This window comes from Hordeum vulgare, chromosome 3H (genome assembly GCF_904849725.1).
Source record: "Hordeum vulgare subsp. vulgare chromosome 3H, MorexV3_pseudomolecules_assembly, whole genome shotgun sequence".
Classification (NCBI taxonomy): domain Eukaryota; kingdom Viridiplantae; phylum Streptophyta; class Magnoliopsida; order Poales; family Poaceae; genus Hordeum; species Hordeum vulgare.
The window spans coordinates 365947939-365970191 of record NC_058520.1 but is presented as its reverse complement, the minus strand read 5'-3'; the positions used below and the strand labels follow the sequence as shown (position 1 = coordinate 365970191).

At 47.4% G+C, this 22253-nt stretch overlaps 1 protein-coding gene across 1 annotated transcript; it reads right to left on the bottom strand.

Moving 5' to 3' along the window:
* Positions 1-765: 765 nt before the first annotated feature.
* LOC123443880 (SCY1-like protein 2) lies at positions 766-9483 on the bottom strand. The gene is made up of 14 exons (XM_045120422.1): positions 8783-9483; positions 7845-7949; positions 7030-7140; positions 6341-6523; positions 6086-6212; positions 5814-5875; positions 5553-5639; positions 4903-4989; positions 4386-4499; positions 4065-4193; positions 3759-3821; positions 2717-2878; positions 2485-2603; positions 766-2407 (listed from the first exon to the last, which is right to left on the bottom strand). The coding sequence occupies exons 1-14, from the start codon at positions 9272-9274 to the stop codon at positions 1342-1344; spliced, it is 2907 nt and encodes a 968-aa protein (XP_044976357.1). The 5' UTR covers positions 9275-9483; the 3' UTR covers positions 766-1341.
* Between the last annotated feature and the right edge of the window lie 12770 nt (positions 9484-22253).

Here is a 22253-nt window from a genome sequence, read left to right as displayed (position 1 = left end):
CGCACTCATCGAGTCAAATGCGAAAACCCTTGTTCATTTTTCACTACACCGGGGCGTCGGTGCAGCGCGCCACTAAGGATGCGGTAACCCGACCCTTGCTCACTTATCACCGTATCCAGATCAAGATACGGCACGCCACCAAGGGGGTGACGGCCCGGCCCTTGCCCATTTGACACCACACCTGGGTTTCAATGTGGCGCGTCGCTAAGAGGGTTACGCCCCCAACGAGTTTTCTTTGGGTTTCATCTCCATAAGAGTGGCTGGGTTTTTCACGTTGGCTCGCCATGCCTATCACAACCCTCCTCCTTTAACCGGGCTTGGGACCGGCTATGCCGAGACAACATAGGCGGAGTTAAGATACGATCTGTGCAAAAAGAACAAATTCATATATTTTTTAGATGAATAGAATCATGTGTTAAAAAGCCACAAATTTATTTTGTTCTCTAAATTTACACACATGTGTGTTGCCTTCATGTATATCTGTATTTTTTCAGATTTTTTTGAAATATTAAAATATGAATTTTGATGAATTTTGTGTTTTTCAAAAACCAGCCTTCCTGGAGGCTGAGCTCAAAAGGCATTTTCGAATGGCAGGGGTTATATTTTGCCTACATCATGACAAAAATATTTCTAAACCAAACAGAATTAGTTGGGACCTGAAGTGCAAAATAAGCATTTTCACTTTAATGGCAATGTGCAAAAATAAGCATATTCACTTTGACAGTAATAATCCTAATACAAGAAGCTGGAGTAGTACTCCCTCCGTCCCAAAATAAGTGTCTCAACTTTATACTAGCTCTAGTACAAAATTGTACTAAGCTTGAGACAAGTATTTATCAACAGCGGTTTCCCCCACATTTTCCAGGCAGAGTTACAGATGGGCCCAAATTTGGCAATTTCACAGCATGGGCCCTTCCCGGTATAAATGAATACAATGTGTAGGGTTTCCATCTTCACGAGGCCCATCAAATTCTGGTGGCACACTCTCAACATTCAAAATATCACATCAACAACCATTGGTGAACTCTAGACATTTACAGCAGAGCCTGGACAAAGATATACACAAATAAAATTAATCCTGCCTCACCACCCCAACAACGGCCTCAGTGCTGAATCGAGAAAACCCTAAGCAAGAATACATTCTCTAACCTCAGGAAAGGCTCTTTCCTGAAGCAGCTTCCTTGGGGCAAGAAAGGCGGCCCAGTTTCCACTGACAAGAAAATGCACTATCGCTGCAACCATGTTTCAGAAAAGTGTAATGCTCATCATATACAAGGCTTGAACGATATGAGCTATCCAGTGCCGTTTGCAGAAGGAAGAACATGGACACTCCTGTATTTGCTACAGTAAGTCAAGAAAAGGTGGTTGCTCTGATGAAACATTGGAATTGGGAGTCCGTGATGCCCGGGAGAGGCCTGACTGCCCTTGATTTCTACCACGCCCTCTTCCGACAGCAGCAGATGATGGGGGAGGGGCAAGCCTGGGTGGGCCCTGTGTGCCACTGGATAACTGTGATAGTGAACCAAAATCAGATTTTGGTTGCCTGATGCTCTGGCCTGCAATGGGACTAGCTGCATTGGAGAGACCTGCGCTCGGTCCTCCAATTGGATTTCCATATCCCAGAGATGAGTTGCCTTGGTTCAAATAGCTGACAGTTGAATTCATGCCCATTATATTTGTATTGTTTGGTTTCGCTGACCAGCTCACCTGGTTTGTTTTCATTTGTCCAAGCGAAGTACTGCTACCACCAAACCCCATGTTCCCAGTATTCAACCCAGAAATACTTTGATTTGTGCTTGGCAGGCGCTCCACTGCTGAAATGCTGGCTGCGCTGCTTGCTTTGGGGGGCCAGTCGGCAAAAGGATCAACATCATCAACCCCATTGTTAGACAGCTCTCCAGATTTACTATCCTTGTTAGCTGAAAATGGTGCATTAAAGTCAGATGATGTGCTCATTCTAGGAGGCCACTCAATGTCAACAGGAACACATGAACCAGAAGTTTGATGTCCTGAACTAGGTGCAAGAGATTGCAGGGATGGAAGTGGTTGTGCAGATGGGATTGTAGACGCTGCAACCTGAGTGACTGTTGACGGCTGCTTCATTTGAGTACTAAGATCGAACGGAAGTGTCAAGGGTTGGTTTGTTTGGGTACTGAAATCGAAAGGGTCTTTTGAGGGTTGCTTTGTTTGAACACTAGAATCAAAAGAGAGTGTCGGAGCACTGGTTTTCTTAGTAGGGCCCCAGTCTTCATCCCATGAAGTGCTCTTTGCAGCTGGCATTTGTCCAGTTTGTCCCATGCCTCCTGAAGTTGGCTTGAAATGAATCCCATTTGAGATTGAAGGCGATACTTTTACCTCTGTATGCCCATTATCCGTGACTGTCACACCACGCTTCTCTTCAATCTTGCTGTAGAAGCAGAGTAGTTTAGTTGATTAATTAGTTGCTCCATGTACAACTGATTGATTGAATATAGTAACTGGTACCTTGTGATATCCTTGACAAATAGGATATATTTGGCAAATTGCTGTACATTCAGTTGCTGTGCCGTGAGCAACGGGAAGACTAGAGGAACCACATGCTCCGCAGCAAACTCAACACCACACTGGATAAATGAGAAGTTAGTTACATAGGGTATTGGTAGAAGGTAAATCAATTGATAAGGAAAAAAAGGTGCTGGAAGTTCAGCAAATAGTGAACAAACAGATCAAGGGTAACCTGTTTATAAATCGCATTAGCAACTCCAAGGGTGCACATAAGTGTTGGCGCAGAATGGTCAACAGCTGTGCAACGCCGAAGAGTCTGCAAGATCTCTACTATACCTGTTTTATCCAACGATGGAACAAGATCTCCTAAACAGCGCAAAGCATTTACTCGCACCTACATTTGAAGGGCACTTAAGATCATAAGAAAGCACATACACTTATGAAACGATATAGGGTACAAAATGCTGCCTTCTAGAAAGTGAGGTTCAGAGGCAGTAGCAACCAGCAGATATTTGGAAAAGCTGAGTATGTCTTAATTCAGCAATACCCAACAGTATCGTGATAGAACAATCATGTGAAGTAAACTAAGGCCCAACAGATGCGGTACCCCACAATCCTACACCACCAAATATAAACTCTGCATCACTATATATTGCTAGGTAAACCTCAATTCAGCAATCAATAATGTCCAGAGCAACTTAGGATGGACTATTCAGAGTGTTGTTAAAGAATTTGAGCAAAAAACCAGCATTGCTAAAATTGTAATAATTGACGGTAAAATGTCTAAAAACAGAGCAGATACGAAGCAGACGACAGATAATGAGCTGCATGACGAAGGGCATAAGTACACTACACAGGAAAAAAACATATACTCCCTCCGTCTCAAAATAAGTGACTCAACTTTGTACTAACTTTAGTACAAAGTTAGTATAAAAAGTCCCTTATTTTGGGACAGAGGGAGTATTTCATTATGACATGGCCCTCATCTTTATATTTTCCTTTTCGTGTGCGAATTTGTCTGTTACAACAGGAATGAAGACGGCAATTTAGTCTCAAGTACTCCCTCTGTCCCAAAATAAGTGTCGCAAACTTAGTACTAAGTTAGTATAAATGTAATACTAAAGCAGCGACACTTATTTTGGGACGGAGGGAGTATTTTATAACCTAGCCTTTCATCAAGAGTGTTATTATTACTGTCATTTACTGCATAAGCATAGTGACCCAATTAATGTTAATAAATATATTACTGGAATCAAATCATATACTGTGCATACCGCAGCAACTGTAGTTTTTAAAGCTAATCCATGCACACGTGGCAGCACAGACTGTTTCAGTAGCTGCAAGAAGAAATCAATAGATGAATACATAATGTAGATGCATTATTCACAAAAATAATGAATAAACAAATAATGTGGATGATTATTATTATTCATATCATAACTTGATAAGTTCATCCATCATCCGAGACATAATCCAAGCAATCGGTCAGAAAGAATAATTCCTTAATGGTGAACAAAGGAAAGAGCAATTAAAACTTAATGGCTATTCTTCTTTTTAGCAAATAAAAAAACAAGGTTAACCTTCATGTCAAGTTGACGAGACAGTGGCACTGTTCGTCGCAAAACTTCTTCCTGCAGACGGGGATCAGTATCATCATAAGCCCGTACCAGCATAGGAAGGATATGCGATATCAAATGTTCGTTTGTGGCCTGCAAGGGGGAACACAGCAACTACATTAATAATGGCACGGGGCTTAAACACAAAACGGCAGATTCCACCAAACTTTAGTTTGTAACGATCTTTCAGGGATCAAGATCAACATTGCATTCAATCATAGCGGAAACCTAAAAGGGCTAAAACAAGAATATGAATTAGTTTACTGCATAAATATACATAATTACCTTGTTAATAATGAGATCGGCATGCTTCACAAGTAAAAGAAGAGTTTCGCCTGATGCTGAAGTAAATACTGGAACAAGAGCAGGCAATGTTGAAAGCTCAAAGTCATCTTTATCCTGCAGAACAGAAAGAAAGCAGAAAATAATGATCTTCAGAAGTACGTATTACCGAAAAAATGCAGCATAGCATAGCTTCAAACTACTTTGCATTCAATAACTCTAAGAGCTATTTCAAATTGCGGTGTCATACGGGATAATCCTATTCTGGTAGGTTAGCATTGTGTTGAATCAATAATGAGCTAAACCACAAAAAAGAGAGGTTACAGCACTGTATGTAGATTTAAGGAACTAGCCAGATAAGCAGATACGAGGTTGAGCTAGCTGTCACCGTGCCAGTTGTTAGAATAAATTAACCATAACATCTTTCTGTTAGCTAATAATCATGGTAGTATGTTTTTTTTTTTTACAAAGTTATAAACGTAACTGACAAAATATGTAAATAAGAAACAAGGAAAATTACCTGTGATTCTGCTATTGTCAGAACCATGGGCAAAATCATTTGCTGCATGACCATGTTGCGTAGCTCAGCACAAAGAGGTGGAAGAACCTGGTCGGAAAATGAAAGTCAGCTATCAAAAAGATAATCTATCAACTGATCACTGCAATGCATGTACATTTAGTTGAATAAGTAAGGTTTAAATGAACACCATTTGCAAATTGAAGTTAATCACACACATCATCAACAAATTAACTGAAATAGGGAACCAGAAAATTAGAATTCAGATGGATCAATAAATGAACTGATTCAGTTCTGTAATACAGAAATGATCCAGGAATTTGAGGTGTGGACATTTTTCTCCTTTGTTCATCATATTACAGCCTTTAGTTGTTGCCACCTTCAACATTTTTCAGAAAACAAGTACGCACACAAAATTAGCTCTTTGGTTTTGACGGAGCTTCAAGCCACCAGGGAAGTTGAGCACTAGATACTTGATTGAAATGGAAACATCATAGAGTTTTAGCAATTTATGGCCGTTTAAGCAATAAAGTTCTATCATGCATCTGAGAAAGGCACGATAGAGCAAGTAAGCATTTTATTGGACATACGCAATTACGGCCCCTTTGAACAATTCTGACTGAAACAAAGTAGAGAGAATGGATTGCGCATACTTTATATCGAAGAACTCGAGAATCAAAGTCTTTCCACATATCCGATAATGCTTTCAGAAACTCTGTCTTCTGCATATTATCTCTCTCCTGAAAATGATATTTTATTAACATCAGAAACATCTGCAGTCCAGCTAACTGAAACTTAAATTGGTCAGGTTGTGATTCTCGGATTGCAAAAAAAGCAAGCTTGATACACATAGCAGTGAAACTCAAAAGGTTTAAACTTATTTACGAGAAATTAAAGGGGTCATAAATACATACAAGCAAATGGTCAAGGAAACGAAGAGCGCGCAACCTTGTATCATGCCGGAAGAAAGAAGAGCCTGTAAAAGAAGGAAAGGGGTAATGTATCAAAAGCATTTCAACCTACTGTTAGTGCTGTCAGCAGTTAACACCATTAGTGACAACATCCTTCATTGCATTTTTTGTTGATTGCTTACCAAGCAAGCTGCTTGGTATTAGTGACAACATCCAGAAACTCCATTCTACAAGCTCTTATGCACCAAATAAGGAAGAGACAACCAATACTTTACCTGTGAAGGCCATCGCACTAGGGCGTGATGCTGCATCAACTGATAGCATCTTTTGCAAATCAGATACCAGATCAGTAGGAATATTAGAAAAGGCTTCACTTGTTAAATATGTCAATGAATTCATATACTGCAATAACAGGGGGACATGTCAGTATATTTTCTGCACATGCAACCATAGCATATGTCAAAGGTAGAGCCAAGTCCAGATTAAATACATTCTATTTTGATAAAGCATGTGCCAGATTAAAGACATACCATTTTCACGTTGTTATGGCAATCCAGAAGTGGTCTATGAGCAACTAAGTGGTAAGCCAGGCATCCGAAACTGAATATGTCACAGGTAGAGCCTACTTTAGAATCACCACTGCGGACCAATTCTGGTGCAGTATAGTTCAGAGATGGCTGAAGAGGTAAAGCTGTGTCTTCAACATCATAGTCCTAAAGAGCAATCAAGCATATAAAAAGGTTATGACTCTTATTTACTTTGCTAATCACAGCGACAGTATCAGCAAAATAATAGCAAGTGTACAAAGAATATGTTTAGTTGCAAGGATGTTTAGCTGTTCGCAAAACCATACTGACCAAATTAAATAATACTTTCTGTCATCCGCAGCATATAAGCGGTTATAGAGCTAAGCAAGTCCATGCTATCTGCAAATACCTTAAGCAACACTGCTGAAGTGGTAGCATACGTTTGACGAGTAATGTGGAAAATATATATTCATGACTAGGAAAATTTCCATGGCAGTTAAATAGAGGATTTCTGTCCAATTTAGTGATGTGATCCATTGCAATCTACATAGCTAGGACTTAAGAGAATACTAAAATATTCTTAGAAATCTCTATTATGGCTCAAAGAAAGAAGATGCCAACTAGTTAATATATCCAAAATGGTAAGACAAATCAGCACATTGCTTACAAAGTACAATGTCATAAGCACTAACCGAATAATGGAACTGCTGCGATGATGCCAAACCACCTGTGGCTTGGTCAACAGAAAGAGCAAAACCAAAACCTCCAAGCTTCCAAGATCCACTTGAAGTTATAAATACCGTCTGCAAAAGAGACCAAGTTATTACAGCATAGAACTGAAGACATGGACACGCTCATAAGCAGCAACATCAAATTCATACAGGGGCAGTAGAATATAGACTAAAAACTGCTCCCACTGTTTCTTATAACTGTCCTCGCCTTACCTTGGCACAGACAGATGGAACACTAATCTAAGAAAGAGTTAGCAGTGACGATGTATGGCCCTACAAATGGTAGGCTACAACGACTTAACCTATTCTAAAGCATTAATGAGGTTTAGAAATGGAAGTACTGCATTCAAGATACTACTTTTATTTCCTCAATAGACGTTTATTATGGAAAGGGGACTCCTGATGTCAGGGACAGTTATAATGAAACAAAAATACTGTAGTAATTAAGCCTTCCATGGGATGGATGATTTGCAGGTACTATTAAATTCTGCATTACCAAGCCATGATGTCAGAACAGAAAAATTACCAAATAATCAGTATAAAGACAATAATATGTACTAACCATTAGAGAAGCTATGAATTGATTTTGTTGAGTAACTAAGTGCAAGTACAAAGCAGAAGGATATAACGGCCAGCCAGCCTAGACCAGAGTATGACTGAACAATAAAGCTAATTAAGTGACAGGGGATACTGATGAGTGCATAACAAAATATATCAATTACAGGGAATAAAACCACGCAGAAACTGTGAACATAAGAAATCTACTACGTTGCGACCTCAGGTGATATAGCTCGATGAGCAAGATGGGCATTGTTATGAAGAAAATCCAACGTCTCTGCAACTTGTAGCAGTCCATGCTTAATCTCCAGTATCCCCATTTCCTGGAACACAGGTGGAAAATGAGCAAACCATGGTAGAACTGAAACCAACCGATTATCATGCGCTACTGACTCCCACAAGAGTTCCATGCAAGAAAACTTCTAAGCACTCAATCACAGATGATATTTACGAGTGCATTGGTTAACAAGCTTACTTTATAGCAACCGAATCTAACTCCCTGACATATCACTTGAAAAGCTAACAATTTTATAATGGGAGAAATCAACAGTCTGACTCAAACCTATCGTTTGTGAAGTCAATCATGTTAATCTCGTATGATCCTACTACATGTCAATGGCAGAGCCACCCTGGGGTAAAATTATGCCACGAGATTTTTACAAATCAGTGCATAAGAAGTAACAAAACTGGAGAAATGCCAGAGGACTTCACGATTTCGGTAGAATGAACCCACTAAAGGAAGTTAATGTGAAGAAAGGCCTGTTGTGAAGCTTTAAAAAGTTCTGGTGATCCCAGTTGGTGAAATCTGCGGATACAACACTGTGAAATGACACATTCGATATCATGGATTACACTGGGCATTCACCATTGTGCTAGTTATAATGGACCAAATTGGGCAAAACTATCAGTTTCTCACTCTTCGTCTATATGAAAAGATACACTGATCACCTAAACTTGCTTGCTGGCGGTGACTGATCACTAGTTACTACCAGTGAGTAATGTAACCATACCCACACTGATACTAACAGTATACTTGAACTAAATCGCCAATTTCACAAACTCTAGCCTCCATAGCATCTACTTAATTGCGAAGGTCCAAAACTAGATATATAGGCATGACGGAGATCAAACAAAAGCTTGAGTGTTATGTCTGTACCATGCCCTTCAGCTCCTTGGGCACCTTGCCTACGTTGTCGAGGCACCCCAGGGCGTTGGAGACGGAGGCGAAGAGCGGCTCAGTGACCATGGCCATGGCGGCCTTGTTCTCGTCCAGCGCCTGCACGACGTGGAGCACGCCCGGATGACGCAGCCGCACGAGGCGTGCGGCGTCAGCGCGTGCGAGGTCGAGGAACGCGTCCTCCGCCGCCCTGGAGAGCCCGGCCCGCGCCCGCGCCTCGGAGAGCGCGCGCTTGTCGAGCACCCAGACGGAGACGACGGGGTACGGCGTGGATGCCGCCGCGTCCCGCGGCCGCGCCGTGTAGATCCGCCACGCGAGCCCCGGTCCGCCCGAGCCGGCTTGGTCGAGCAGTTCGTAGTCCTGCAGCGGCCGCGGGCCCGTGACCTCCTGCACCGTGGTGGTCACCGTCTTCTCGATCACCGCCGACGCCTTGGCCAGCGCCTGTTGCAGCGTCTTCATGTTGAGCGACATCTCATCCGCCGGTGCGCGCGCCGGCGAGATCTGGGAGCCCCTCCGCTGCTGTTGACGACGGGGAATTTCGGTGGAACTTCTGGGGGGGCGGGGGGTCGGTGGCTCGATCGGTCGGTGGCAGCGCGTGTTTGGTAATTTACGGGTATTCTTAATTGATTTTCTAACTTCAATCGATTTTGTTGGGGGACGAGACTCATGTGACTGTGAGAAACCGCGAGGAAGGATGCTTCGTCGGCAAGGAGAAGAAAGGAAGGGGAAAAGTTTGTCTGATCTCGGCCGTTGGTTTGCCTTTGGCTGAACGGATGAAAGGCTGGGATTCGGTGGAGGCCGGATTTTCTTTTAACACAGCCAGAGTGTTCACGTGCTGTTCTGGTCAGGTCGCGGTGTCTGGCCAATCCAGTTAATTTTTAGTACAGTATTTTGTCAAAAAGAAAATAGTACAGTCAAACTGAACCATTTCCTAACCTTCTCATATCAGGGGTGTGTTTTCTGTCGGTGATCTTTAATTTTGGTCCTAGATTCAGCATTCATTGCCGGCTGAGCCACGCCTGCTGATTCATGTACCAGATGTCTTAAAGGCTATCTACTTCCAAAGAAATAGCGGAGTCCACTGATTAATTAAATCGTAACTAGCTCATTTAGCTTCCTCTCTCTCTCTCTCTCTCTCTTAACGTGAGCGGCATAAAGAAAATGTTATAGAAAAACTTCAAAAAGAAAAGAAAAGAAACACAAAAAGTTGTATACCCTTTCTCGCAATGGCAGTCGATGAACGTTGCCGCTAGCAGCTTGTCGGCGTCAAAACTGATAAATCTCGGGTAGGGAGGCCCGAACTGTGGACCTTAGATCGATCGGTTGCACGAGAGAGGGGCGACAATGTTTATCCAGGCTGGGGCCCTCTTGAGGAGGTAAAACTCTATGTCCTACTCGATTATATTGATGTAGATGGTGATTACAGAGTCTACCTCGAGATAGTGTATTCTAAACCCTAGGTGAGATAATCCCTCTACATAGACGAGGACCCGCCTAGGGTTACATAGAACCGACCTAGTCTACTTTTACTTGGTTGACACGCCAGTCTTCGGGGTTCTTCTCCTTGAATACGAGACAATCTCACAGCCCGGCCCATCATAGGGTCAGCCCATCAGGCCGACCTCTTTATAGTAAGCCGACTACCTGAGGACCCTTTAATTCCGGACTCCCTCAGTAGCCCCTGAACTAGCCTTCAACGCCGATGTGTAGGGTCTTCAGATGATTACGCCCAAAGTGTTCGGTTTGCAAGGCGAGTTCCTTCGTCTCCTCCAAACAAGAAATGATGGTCTTGGTCTTCGGCTGGCTCACAATTACCAAAACATCGCGGGGCCCACGACCTTTAATTCTGCACAAAGATTAACAATATTTCTCGATTATCGCATGCTTTTGTAGAGGAAAACACCTCTGGCAATCCTTGACGGGACTGCTTCTTATAGCAAGATTGGGTAGCGCCCATTATAAACAGATCAAAATCCGTCTCGAGACCCCATCGCATCGCAGACTTTCCAAGAAACCCTAGAGCTCTCCAACACTCCTTGAATCATGGTTGGTTCCTCTTCGCGCCCCCTCGGTCCCCTTCCAGGGGGACTGGGCCAGTTGCTCTGCCTCCCTTCTCCGCGTGCGTGAGCTTGAAACGCAGGGATATCTGCCCTTGTCAGATCTCGCACCCACTCGCGCTGGTCTGACCTTCATTGATGGGAAGGCCTATGGAGAACTTCCCTTCCCCGCATGGGGAGAGCAGGATTGCCTCGACGCCTCGTTCCTTTCCTGCTGCGAGGAGTGGGATTCCCCATTCACCCCTTCTTATGGGGTTTATTGGAATTTTACGGGCTGCAGCTCCACAATCTCACTCTCGGTTCCATCCTCCATATCTCAGGATTCGTGGCCTTATGTGAGATGTTATTGGTTGCGAACCCCAATTTGATCTCTAGAGAAGGTATTTTTGCATCGTTCCTCGAACCAGAGGAACAACAATTCGGGAAGTGGGCAGAGCCGAACTGTGGCGTATAGCCGCCACAGGATATCCAATTGTAACACCGAAGAAGGAACTCGACGAGTGGCCTTCGGAGTGGTTCTATATCGAGGACATTCCCTATTCGATCCAATTCGGAGGGGCCTTCCCGAATACTCCACAGAGCCTTTGAAAAAGCCCTATAGCTGGAGGCCGAAGAGTCTCTCCCAAGAGGAGAGTTCCCAAGTAAAACAATTATCCGTTAAGGTCAAGGTGCTTGCTCGGTGCGAGCTAACCATCGTTGATGTGATGGTCGTAGTGATTACCCGGTGCGTCCAGCCGCCCACACATCCCCTATGGTGCTACAGCGGGACGAACAATTCTGCTCGATCCAGAAGGCTAGGACCGAAAGACCAGAAAGCCCTAGCGGCCATCCTATCCGATCTTTTCAAAGGGGAAAAATAAGGTTTTGACCACCCCTTTGCTAAGGAAGGCTATTCGGCATACAACCCCGTCGAATACGTAAGTCTGCTAATGTTCAAAGTTTTCGGGCGTTCACGTAGTTTATTGTTTAATTTATAACTTCTACCCCTTCCTTGATAGAAAGCTGATCGGGCCAGAGCTATGTCGCGCTCGCCTTCCAATGCATCTAAGTCGTCTTGCCGATCTAATTCTGCCTCTTTTTCCTCGTACATGCGCACCTGGGGTGCGTCGTGTATAATGTCATGGGGAGGACTGCCTCAGCCCCTCACACCATGAAGAAGGGGGTGTACCCCGTGGATCGATTCGGGGTGGTGCGCAAGCCCCATAGCACGGAGTCGAGATCCTCCACCCATTGGCAATCAGAGTCTTGAAGGGAGCGGACACGCGTGGGTTTAATACCGCTCATAATGAGTCCGTTGGCTCTTTCTACTTGTTTGTTGATTTGCGGGTGGTATACGGAGGCATAATCGAGCTTTATGCCCAAGTTTGCGCACCAATCTTTTACCTCTTGGGTGGTGAAATTGGATTTGTTGTCTGTTATTATGCTATGTGGAACACCATAACGGTGTACGACACTGGAGATAAATTTGATTACTAGTTTAGCCTTGGCCGAGGTGAATGGCTTTTGCCTCGATCCATTTGTTAAATTTGTCCACCATAACCAGGAGGTATTTCTTTTTCTTGGTCCCCCCTTTAAGTGGGCCGACCATATCCAGACCCCAGACCGTGAAAGGCCAAGTGATCGGAATAGTTCGAAGAGCTGTTGGGGGCATGTGGCTTTGGTTTGCAAAGAGTTGACACCTTGTACAATGTTGAACGAATGCGCGGGCGTCTGTTGGGTAACGTAGCATAAATTCAAAATTTTCCTACACCATATTCAGATCTTCCTATGGAAAGACCAACAACGAGAGAGGAGAGAGTGCATCTTCATATCTTTGAAGATCGCTAAGCGGAAGCGTTGCTAGAACGCGGTTGATGGAGTCGTACTCGCGGCGATTCAGATCGCGGTGTGATTCCGATCTAGTGCTGAACCACGGCACCTCCACGTTCAACACATGTGCATCCCGGTGACGTCTCCCGCACCTTGATCCAGCAAGGAGGAGGAGAGGTTTGGGAAGAACTCCGGCAGCACAACGGTGTGGTGTCGATGGAGAGACGAGGTCTCCCGGCAGGGCTTCGCCAAGCACCGTGGGAGAGGAGGAAGGAGGGAAGCTGGGCTGCGCCGAGGGAGATGGAAACTGTGTGTCAAAACAGCCCCAAAACCCTCTCTATATATAGGAGGAGGGGAGGGGTGCGCCACCCCTAGGGTTCCCACCGTAGGTGGTTCGGCAGCCCAGATGGGAGAGGGGGCGGCGGCTAGGGCAGGGAGAGGGGGGCGCACCCCTAGGTGGGCCTTAGGCCCACCAGCGCTTAGGGCTACCCCTCCCTCCCTCTTTGGTGCGCATGGGTTGGGTGTGGGGGGCACACCAGCCCACCCAGGGGCTGGTTCCCTCCCGCACTCGGCCCACGTAGCCCTCCGGGGCTTGTGGCCCCTCCCGGTGGGCCTCCGAAACCCTTCCGGTGGTCCCGACACTTTGCCGGTGGTGCCCGAAACATTTTTCGCGTTCAAACCATCCATCCTATATATCAATCTTTATCTCCGGACCATTCCGGAGCTCCTCGTGATGTCCGGGATCTCATACGGGACTCCGAACATCCTTTGGTAACCTCGTATAACAATTCCCTATAACCCTAGTGTCATCGAACCTTAAGTGTGTAGACCCTACGGGTTCGGGAGGCATGCACACATGACCGAGACATTCTCCGGCCAATAACCATCAGCGGGATCTGGATACCCATGGTGGCTCCCACATGTTCCACGATGATCTCATAGGATGAACCATGATGTCAAGGATTCAATCAATCCCGTATACAATTCCCTTTGTCTGTCGGTATAGAACTTGCCCGAGATTCGATCGTCGGTATACCTATACCTTGTTCAATCTCGTTACCGGTAAGTCTCTTTACTCGTTCCGTAGCACATCATCCTGTGACTAACTCCTTAGTCACATTGAGCTCATGATGATGTTCTACCGAGTGGGCCCATAGATACCTCTCCGTCACACGGAGTGACAAATCCCGATCTCGATTCGTACCAACCCAACATACACTTTCAGAGGTACCCGTAGTGCACCTTTATAGTCACCCAGTTACGTTGTGACGTTTGGTACACCCAAAGCACTCCTACGGTATCTGGGAGTTGCACAATCTCACGGTTGAAGGAAAAGACACTTGACATTAGAAAAGCTTTAGCATACGAACAATACGATCTAGTGCTATGCTTAGGATTGGGTCTTGTCCATCACATCATTCTCCCAATGATGTGATCCCTTTATCATAACATCTAATGTCCATGATCAGGAAACCATGATCATCTATTGATTAACGAGCTAGCCAACTAGAGGCTTGCTAGGGACACGTTGTGATCTATTTATTCACACATGTATTACTGTTTCCTGTTAATACAATTATAGCATGAACAATAGACGATTATCATGAACAAGGAAATATGATAATAACCATTTTATTATTGCCTCTAGGGCATATTTCCAACAGTCTCCCACTTGCACTAGAGTCAATAATTTAGTTACATTGTGATGTATCGAACACCCATAGCATTATGGTGTTGATCATTGATGGGGTTATAGTCCTAGGGTAGGGTCATAGGCCTGCCCTATAAGTCCTACCCAAGGACTACCCTTCATAAGGGATAAGACCCTTAGTCAGTTCCAACTGAATTAAGGACATCCCATCATCGAGTCGGTAACGAATCCTCCACCATCCAGTCGGAGATGAGCATTCGGAGTGTATCAAACTAACCGACTGGATTCCACTCTGTGCATCGTCACCCCCCTGGAGGGAAATGGTCGTACGTTTCCACGTACCTTTATTAGCATTTAAGGCATACGTTACCTGTAAGATAGGCATTTATTCGCCACTACTCCACCCCTGTGCACCGAACCGTTGTGGAGGGCAGCGCACTCTATATAAGCCGCCCTCCCCCACTGGTGCAGGGGTTAGCAATTCACTGTAATCCATATTCCACTCGACAACAAGCTCCCAGAGCACTGAGACGTTGGGCTATTACCTCCACCGTAGAGGGGCCTGAACTCATACAACCTCTCCGTAGCTAAGGCTCTTCCCATCCTTTCGTACCCTACACATCTACTGTCAGACTTATACCCACGACAGTTGGCGCCCACCGTGGGGCAGGCGTCTAAGCGACTTTCGGGGAGTTTGCGACTACATCTTTTCATCATGTCATCCGGCAGAGATTCGAGAATGGGTCACGAGATCCTCTTCGGCGCTCTCTCCTTCATCGTCGACGATTCGGCATGGCTTCGGGACGCCCCTCTCGACGTCGAGGCGCTTCCCCGTCGTGGGGCTACACACTTCCGTGCCGGTGCCCGCGGCATTCTTCTTCTCCAACAGTCGGCTCCGGTGTCGACCTACACCGCCGTCACGCGCCGCAACAAGCGGTCCCGCCGTCCGCGGCTCCAGCGTTGGGTGCAACACGCCCAGGCGCGCCCGAACGCGTATTCACAAGTGGCGGTCCTAGAGTTGGTTGTGGTTGCCCCGCCGTCCCAACGCTCGGACTCGGTTCCGACTGAGTTTCCTTCCGAGTGTGTGGGTCGCGGGCCTGCAGCAGAAGTACACATGGCCAATTCCCATGAAAGTCCCCGCCAAACTGACCGGAACGAGCGCGAGATCGGCGAAACGTCCGGCGCTCACCGTCCACCTCGCCGTTCTACCAGTCGGCACACTCGGTGGAGCAACGTGGAGCTGTTCCGCACACCCATCCTCAACTTGGCTGCCGCCGCCAAGATAGCGATTCCCTTCAGCCGACTGATTCAGAGTCTGGCAGGGGGATCGAGCAAATCCGCGCCCTGTTGCACACGGCGCAGCAGCAAAATTCGGCGGTCTCCGAGTCGCACAACAAGATCCACAATTGTTCTGTTCATGCGAACACGCATCGGTCAGTTCACAGCCCTGGTTCTCATCAGCGACACAGGGGAGGCAGCCGTTCCATAAATCCTGAAGATCGTCGCCGTTCACGCACCCCTCCGCGGGGTGGGCCCTACGGGCCCCGACATCATGATGATCGGCGTTCAGTCGGTGACACTTACGACCCAAGGCCCGATGCGAGAGGGCATATCGCCCAGCGGAGGGTCGACAGGGGCCGAGCCCACCGCGATGGTCACCATATTGACCGCCCGAGTGGAAGCAGGACCATCGTTTCTGGTCCCGAGTGTTTCAGTCAAGCCATCCGTTCGGCTGACATCCCTCCCAACTTCCGATTGGCGACGGGGATCAGCAAGTTTACAGGAGAGTCCAAGCCAGAAACGTGGCTGGATGAGTACCGAGTGGCAGTCCAGATCGGAGGAGGGGACGACCACGTCGCCATGAAGCACCTCCCTCTGATGCTCGACGGCTCGGCGCAAGCGTGGCTGAACCAATTGCCCCCCTCAAGCATCTACAGCTGGGCAGTTCTGGCCCGAGTGTTCATCAGGACCTTCGAAGGGACGTGCAAGCGCCCTGCTGGCCTCGTGGAGCTCCAGCACTGTGTCCAGAAGCAGAATGAGCCCCTGCACGATTTCATTCAGCGTTGGACGACCCTCTACCACATGGTGGAGAACATCACAAAGCACCAAGCAGTCTGCGCCTTCAAGGCAGGCGTGCGGTACAGGGATCCGTACCTGAAGTTCGGCCGAACAGGCGACATCTCCATGAGCAAGATGATGGAGATAGCGGCACACTATGCAAATGGCGAAGAAGAGGACCGCATCCGTAGCGGCAAGCACAAAACAGTCGCCGATGGAGATGGAAATAACACTCGGAAGCAGAAGCAGAAAGCTCCGTCCACTCCGCAGGCAGAAGCCGCAGCTGTTACCAATGCCAAGTTCAAGGGCAAGGGGAAGGCTCAGTTCACCCCCAAGAAGAAGCAGTTCAACAACCCCATCTTGGATCAGCCATGTCCGATTCACACGAAGATGGATGAAGAGGGCAACACCATATATCCGAAGCATACCACTCGGCAATGTCGCCTCCTGATTCAGGGGTTCGGCGAAGGGCAACCGAGTGAAAAGGGTAATGAACAGGATGAAGAGGACAAGAAGGATTCGTTCCCCCAAGTCCATGCAACACTGATGATTTTTGCTCACGTTGAGAGCAAGAGTCGACTGAAGCTGGTGAACAGGGAGGTGAACATGGCCACGCCTACCAACCCCAAGTTCCTCAAATGGTCTCAGACTGCGATCACTTTTGACCAGTCGGATCATCCAGCACACGTACCCACCCCAGGAAGATAGGCTCTGGTCGTCGACCCGGTGGTGGAAGGAGTCCGATTGTGCAAAGTCCTCATGGACGGCGGCAGTGGCTTGAACATCATGTACGCCGACACTCTCAAGGGGATGGGCATTCCGATGTCCAAACTCAGCGAGAGCAGCATGCAGTTCCATGGAGTCGTCCCTAGACGAAAGGCCAAGTCACTCGGCCAGATCGCGTTGGACGTCGTTTTTGGCTCCGACAAGAACTTCCGCAAGGAAAAGCTGACGTTCGAGGTGGTGGACTTCCAGAGCGCGTACCACGCAATTCTGGGCCGACCGGCGTATGCGCGTTTCATGGCCCGTCCATGTTACGTGTACCTGAAGCTAAAGATGCCAGGCCGGAAAGGTGTGCTCACTATCATAGGCAATCGACAGCGGGCAGAAGAGTGTCTGCAGCAAGGATCAAGGATCGCCGATCAGCAGATGGTTGTCCTCGAGCTTGACGAGTACAAAAAAACAGTCGACCCCGCTGACTTGATGCGTGCGAAGAAGCCAGCTTCGGAGTCTGCATTCCAGTCGGCGGGAGAGACGAAGAAGGTCAGCATCCACCCGACGGACGACACCGCTGCCCCGACGAACATCTCCACCACCCTCGATCCCAAATAGGAAGTCGAGCTCACCCAATTCCTCCGTGAGAACTGGGACATCTTCGCATGGAAGCCCTCTGACATGCCAGGTGTACCCAGGGAGTTGGTTGAGCACCGACTGCATGTGGATCCCACCGCTCGGCCTGTCCGAGAACGCCTTCGTCGGTCCACCGCGCACAAGAGGAAGGCAATCGGAGAAGAGGTGGCCAAGCTTTTGGCAGCCAACTTCATTCGCGAGGTACACCACTCCGAGTGGCTCGCTAATGTTGTCATGGTGCCCAAGAAGGACAAGTCGCTCCGAATGTGCATCGACTTCAAGCATCTCAATAAGGTCTGCCCGAAAGACCATTTTCCGCTCCCCCGCATCGACCAAATTGTCGATTCGACTGCGGGTTGCGAGCGTTTGTCATTTCTTGATGCCTACTCGGGCTATCATCAGATCCGTCTATATGGCCCGATGAATTAAAAACCGTCTTCATCACCCCATTTGGGTGCTTCTGCTACATCACTATGCCATTTGGTTTGAAGAATGCAGGAGCAACCTTTTTGCGCATGATCCAAAAATGCCTCCTCGACCAGATCGGTCGGAACATGGAGGCGTATATGGATGATATCGTAGTCAAGTCACGCAAAGGTTCCGACCTGCTGACTGACTTGGCAGAAACATTCGCCAACCTTCTTAGGTTCGATATCAAGCTCAACCCCGCCAAGTGTTCATTCGGCGTTCCCAGCGGAAAGTTACTCGGTTTCTTCGTTTCCGAACGAGGGATCGATGTCAACCCCGAAAAGATCGGGACCATCGTCCGAATGGAGCGACCGGTCAGAATACACGATGTTCAACGGCTCACAGGTTGCCTAGCGGCTTTGAGCAGGTTTATCAGTCGACTAGGCGAGAAAGCACTTCCTCTGTACCGACTCATGAAGAAATCAGATACTTTCGAGTGGATAGACGAAGCCCAAGTTGCATTCGACGACATCAAAGTCCTACTTTCCACCCAGCCGGTTCTTACTGCTCTGCTCAGTAAAGAGCCCCTTCTTCTGTACATTGCGGCTACAAACCAAGTCGTCAACACTGTTCTCACAGTCGAACGAGAAGAAGAAGGCAAAGCATACAAAGTTCAGCGGCCAGTGTATTACGTCTCCGAAGTCCTGACTCCTTCCAAGCAGAGGTATGCCCACTATCAAAAACTTATCTACGGGATTTACATGACTACGAAGAAGGTGGCTCATTATTTCCAAGACCACTCGGTGTCTATCGTTTCTGATGCTCCTTTGTCGGAAATCCTCCACAATCGGGACGCATCGGGCCAAGTGGCGAAGTGGGCAATGGAGATGTTGTACTGTGACATCAAGTTCGAGGCCAAGAAAGCTATAAAGTCTCAAGCTCTGGTTGACTTCATAGCAGAATGGGTAGAACAACAGCAACCGACCCACATCTACTCGGCTCATTGGACAATGTTCTTCGATGGGTCCAAGATGTTGAACGGCTCCGGTGCTGGCGTTGTGATCATATCGCCAAAGGGCGACAAACTCAAGTATGTGTTGCAGATACACTTTGATTCCTCCAACAACGAGGCAGAGTATGAAGCTCTCCTTTACGGATTGCGCATGGCCATCTCACTTGGCGTCCGTCGCCTGATGGTCTATGGTGATTCGGATTTGGTGGTCAATCAAGTGATGAAGGAGTGGGACGTCAGGAACCCCACCATGACCACGTACTGCAATGCAGTGAGGAAGCTCGAGAAAAAGTTTGAAGGTCTGGAACTCCACCACGTTCCGCGACTGAAAAACCAAGCAGCTGATGAGTTGGAAAAACTCGGATCTACTGGGAGACCAGTCCCGAGTGACGTCTGCCTCGAGCACCTCCACCTTCCCTCAGTTAAAGAAGATCCCTTCACAGAGGAACCAGTACAACCAAAGAGCTCGACAGACCCGACTGAAGTCGAAGTACCTGTCGTGGTTGATTTGATCATGGAGATTCTTGCTGTCATCCCCGAGTGGACTGTGCCATTCATTGCATACATCCTGAGGCAAGAATTACCGGAAGACAAAGTCCAAGCCAGACAGATCGTCCGCAGGTCAAAGTCGTTCACTGTCATTGACGGCCAGTTGTACAAGGAAAGCATTTCAGGCGTCCTTCAACGATGCATCTCCCCTGAGGAGGGACAGTTGATCCTGGAAGAAATTCACTCGGGAACCTGCGGTCATCACGCCTCTTCAAGAGCAATCGTCGCCAAAGCATTCAGAGGTGTCTTCTTCTGGCTGCAGGCGAACGAAATGGCTAAAGATATGGTCGACCGATGTGAAGGCTGTTAGTTCTACTCCAACAAGTCCCACAAGCCAACATCTGCGTTGAAGACAATCCCTCTTGTTTGGCCATTTGTAGTATGGGGATTAGATACAGTCGGTCCGTTCAGGACATGCCAAGGGGGATACACACATCTGTTGGTGGCAGTCGACAAGTTCACAAAGTGGATCGAAGCCAAGCCCATCAAGAAGCTCGACGCTCTAACGGCCATCAAGTTTGTCAGGGACATCATCTCCAGATTCGGGGTACCTCACAGCATAATCACTGACAACGGAACAAACTTTGACTCGGACAGATTCAAAGGTTTCTATACAGGCCAAGGTATCCGAGTGGATTTTGCATCTGTGGCACATCCCCAAACAAACGGGCAAGCGGAGCGGGCGAATGGACTTATTCTGCAAGGTTTGAAGCCTTGACTCCTGCGAGAGGTGGGACATGACGCTGGTGCATGGGTCAGTGAGCTACCTTCCGTGCTCTGGGGTCTCCGCACAACCCCAAATAGATCTACAGGGCGATCCCCGTTCTTCCTCGTTTACGGAGCAGAGGCAGTCCTTCCGAGTGACTTGCTTCACAACGCTCCAGGAGTTGAACTCTTCTCTGAAGCCGAAGCAGAACAAGCAAGGCAAGACGGAGTGGATCTTCTAGAGGAGAAGCGTGAGATGGCACTGACTCGCTCAACAATTTATCAACAAGATCTGCGGCGCTTTCATGCGTGACACGTCAGGAGTCGTACATTCCAAGCAGGCGACCTGGTGCTCCGAGTGGATCAGCAGAGACCTCATAAGTTGGCTCCCGCCTGGGAAGGACCCTTAATCATCTCCAAGGTGCTGAACAACGGTGCATACCGACTCTACAACATCGACAGGGAAACGGATGAGCCGCGAGCGTGGAACGGAGATCTCCTGAAGCGCTTCTACACGTGACCGTCGACTGAAGCAATGTAAAGAACAAGTACTGGTGAAATAATACAAAGCAGATCGAGTTTTTTTTTCAGATTCAAAATTCTTCCGCGGTCGCAGACTCCGGTCTCAAAAAAAAAACTTAGTTGCGATCCAATATCGCCTAAGTATTAACTTTCTCCGAGTGTGCACTTAACGTCGCACTCGGGAACTTAGCTGCGATCCAGAATCGCCTAAGTATTAACTTTCCCCGAGTGTGCACTTAACGTCGCACTCGGGGACTTAGCTGCGATCTAGAATCACCTAAGTACTAACTTTCTCCGAGTGTGCACTAAACGTCGCACTCGGGGACTTAGCTGCGATCAAGAATCGCCTAAGTACAAACTTTCTTCGAGTGTGCACTAAACGTCGCACTCGGGACTTAGCTGCAATCCAAAATCGCCTAAGTACTAACTTTCTCTGAGTGTGCACTAAACGTCGCACTCGGGGACTTAGCTGCGATCAAGAATCGCCTAAGTACAAACTTTCTCCGAGTGTGCACTAAATGTCGCACTCGGGGACTTAGCTCCGATCCAGAATCGCCTAAGTACTAACTTTTTCCGAGTGTGCACTAAACGTCGCACTCGGGGACTTAGCTGCGATCAAGAATCACCTAAGTACAAACTTTCTCCAAGTGTGCACTAAATGTCGCACTCGGGGACTTATCTGCGATCACGAATCGCCTAACTACACACTTTCTCCGAGTATGCACTTAACGTTGCACTCGAGGACTTGTCTGTGATCAAGAATCGCTTAAATAGAAAGCTTCCTTCGAGTGTATCTCACAGATCCACTCGGAGGCTTAGCAGACCCTCATTGAGGCTCATGTAGATGTCAAGACCACTGATAATTACATGAGTAGCAGAACCTCATTGAGGCTCATGTAGATGTCAAGACCACTGACAATTACATGAGTAACAACTCGCTCCGAGTGCGACCTGACAGTCACACTCGAAGACTTAGCCGCGATCACGAATCGCCTAAGTACTCTATTGCCTTCGAGTGTATCCTACAGATCCACTCGGAGACTCAGCAGACCCTCAGTGAGGCTCATGCAGATGTCAACACAACTGACAATTACATGCTCCGCATGTTTGCCATTGGCTTCACCAAGAAACGCCAAACAAAAACACGAGCCAAAATCGTATCAACAACTCTTTGGCAAAAGAAGAGCAAAAGATTCGATTCAAATTCAAAGTTCACCTAAAGATAGTTGGCTCGGTGTAGATCAAGCTTACCCACACCGAACCAAGAATGTGATGGCCAACGGCAGTGGCCAAAGTTTCCTACAACCAACACTTGGCATACCGAGGTAA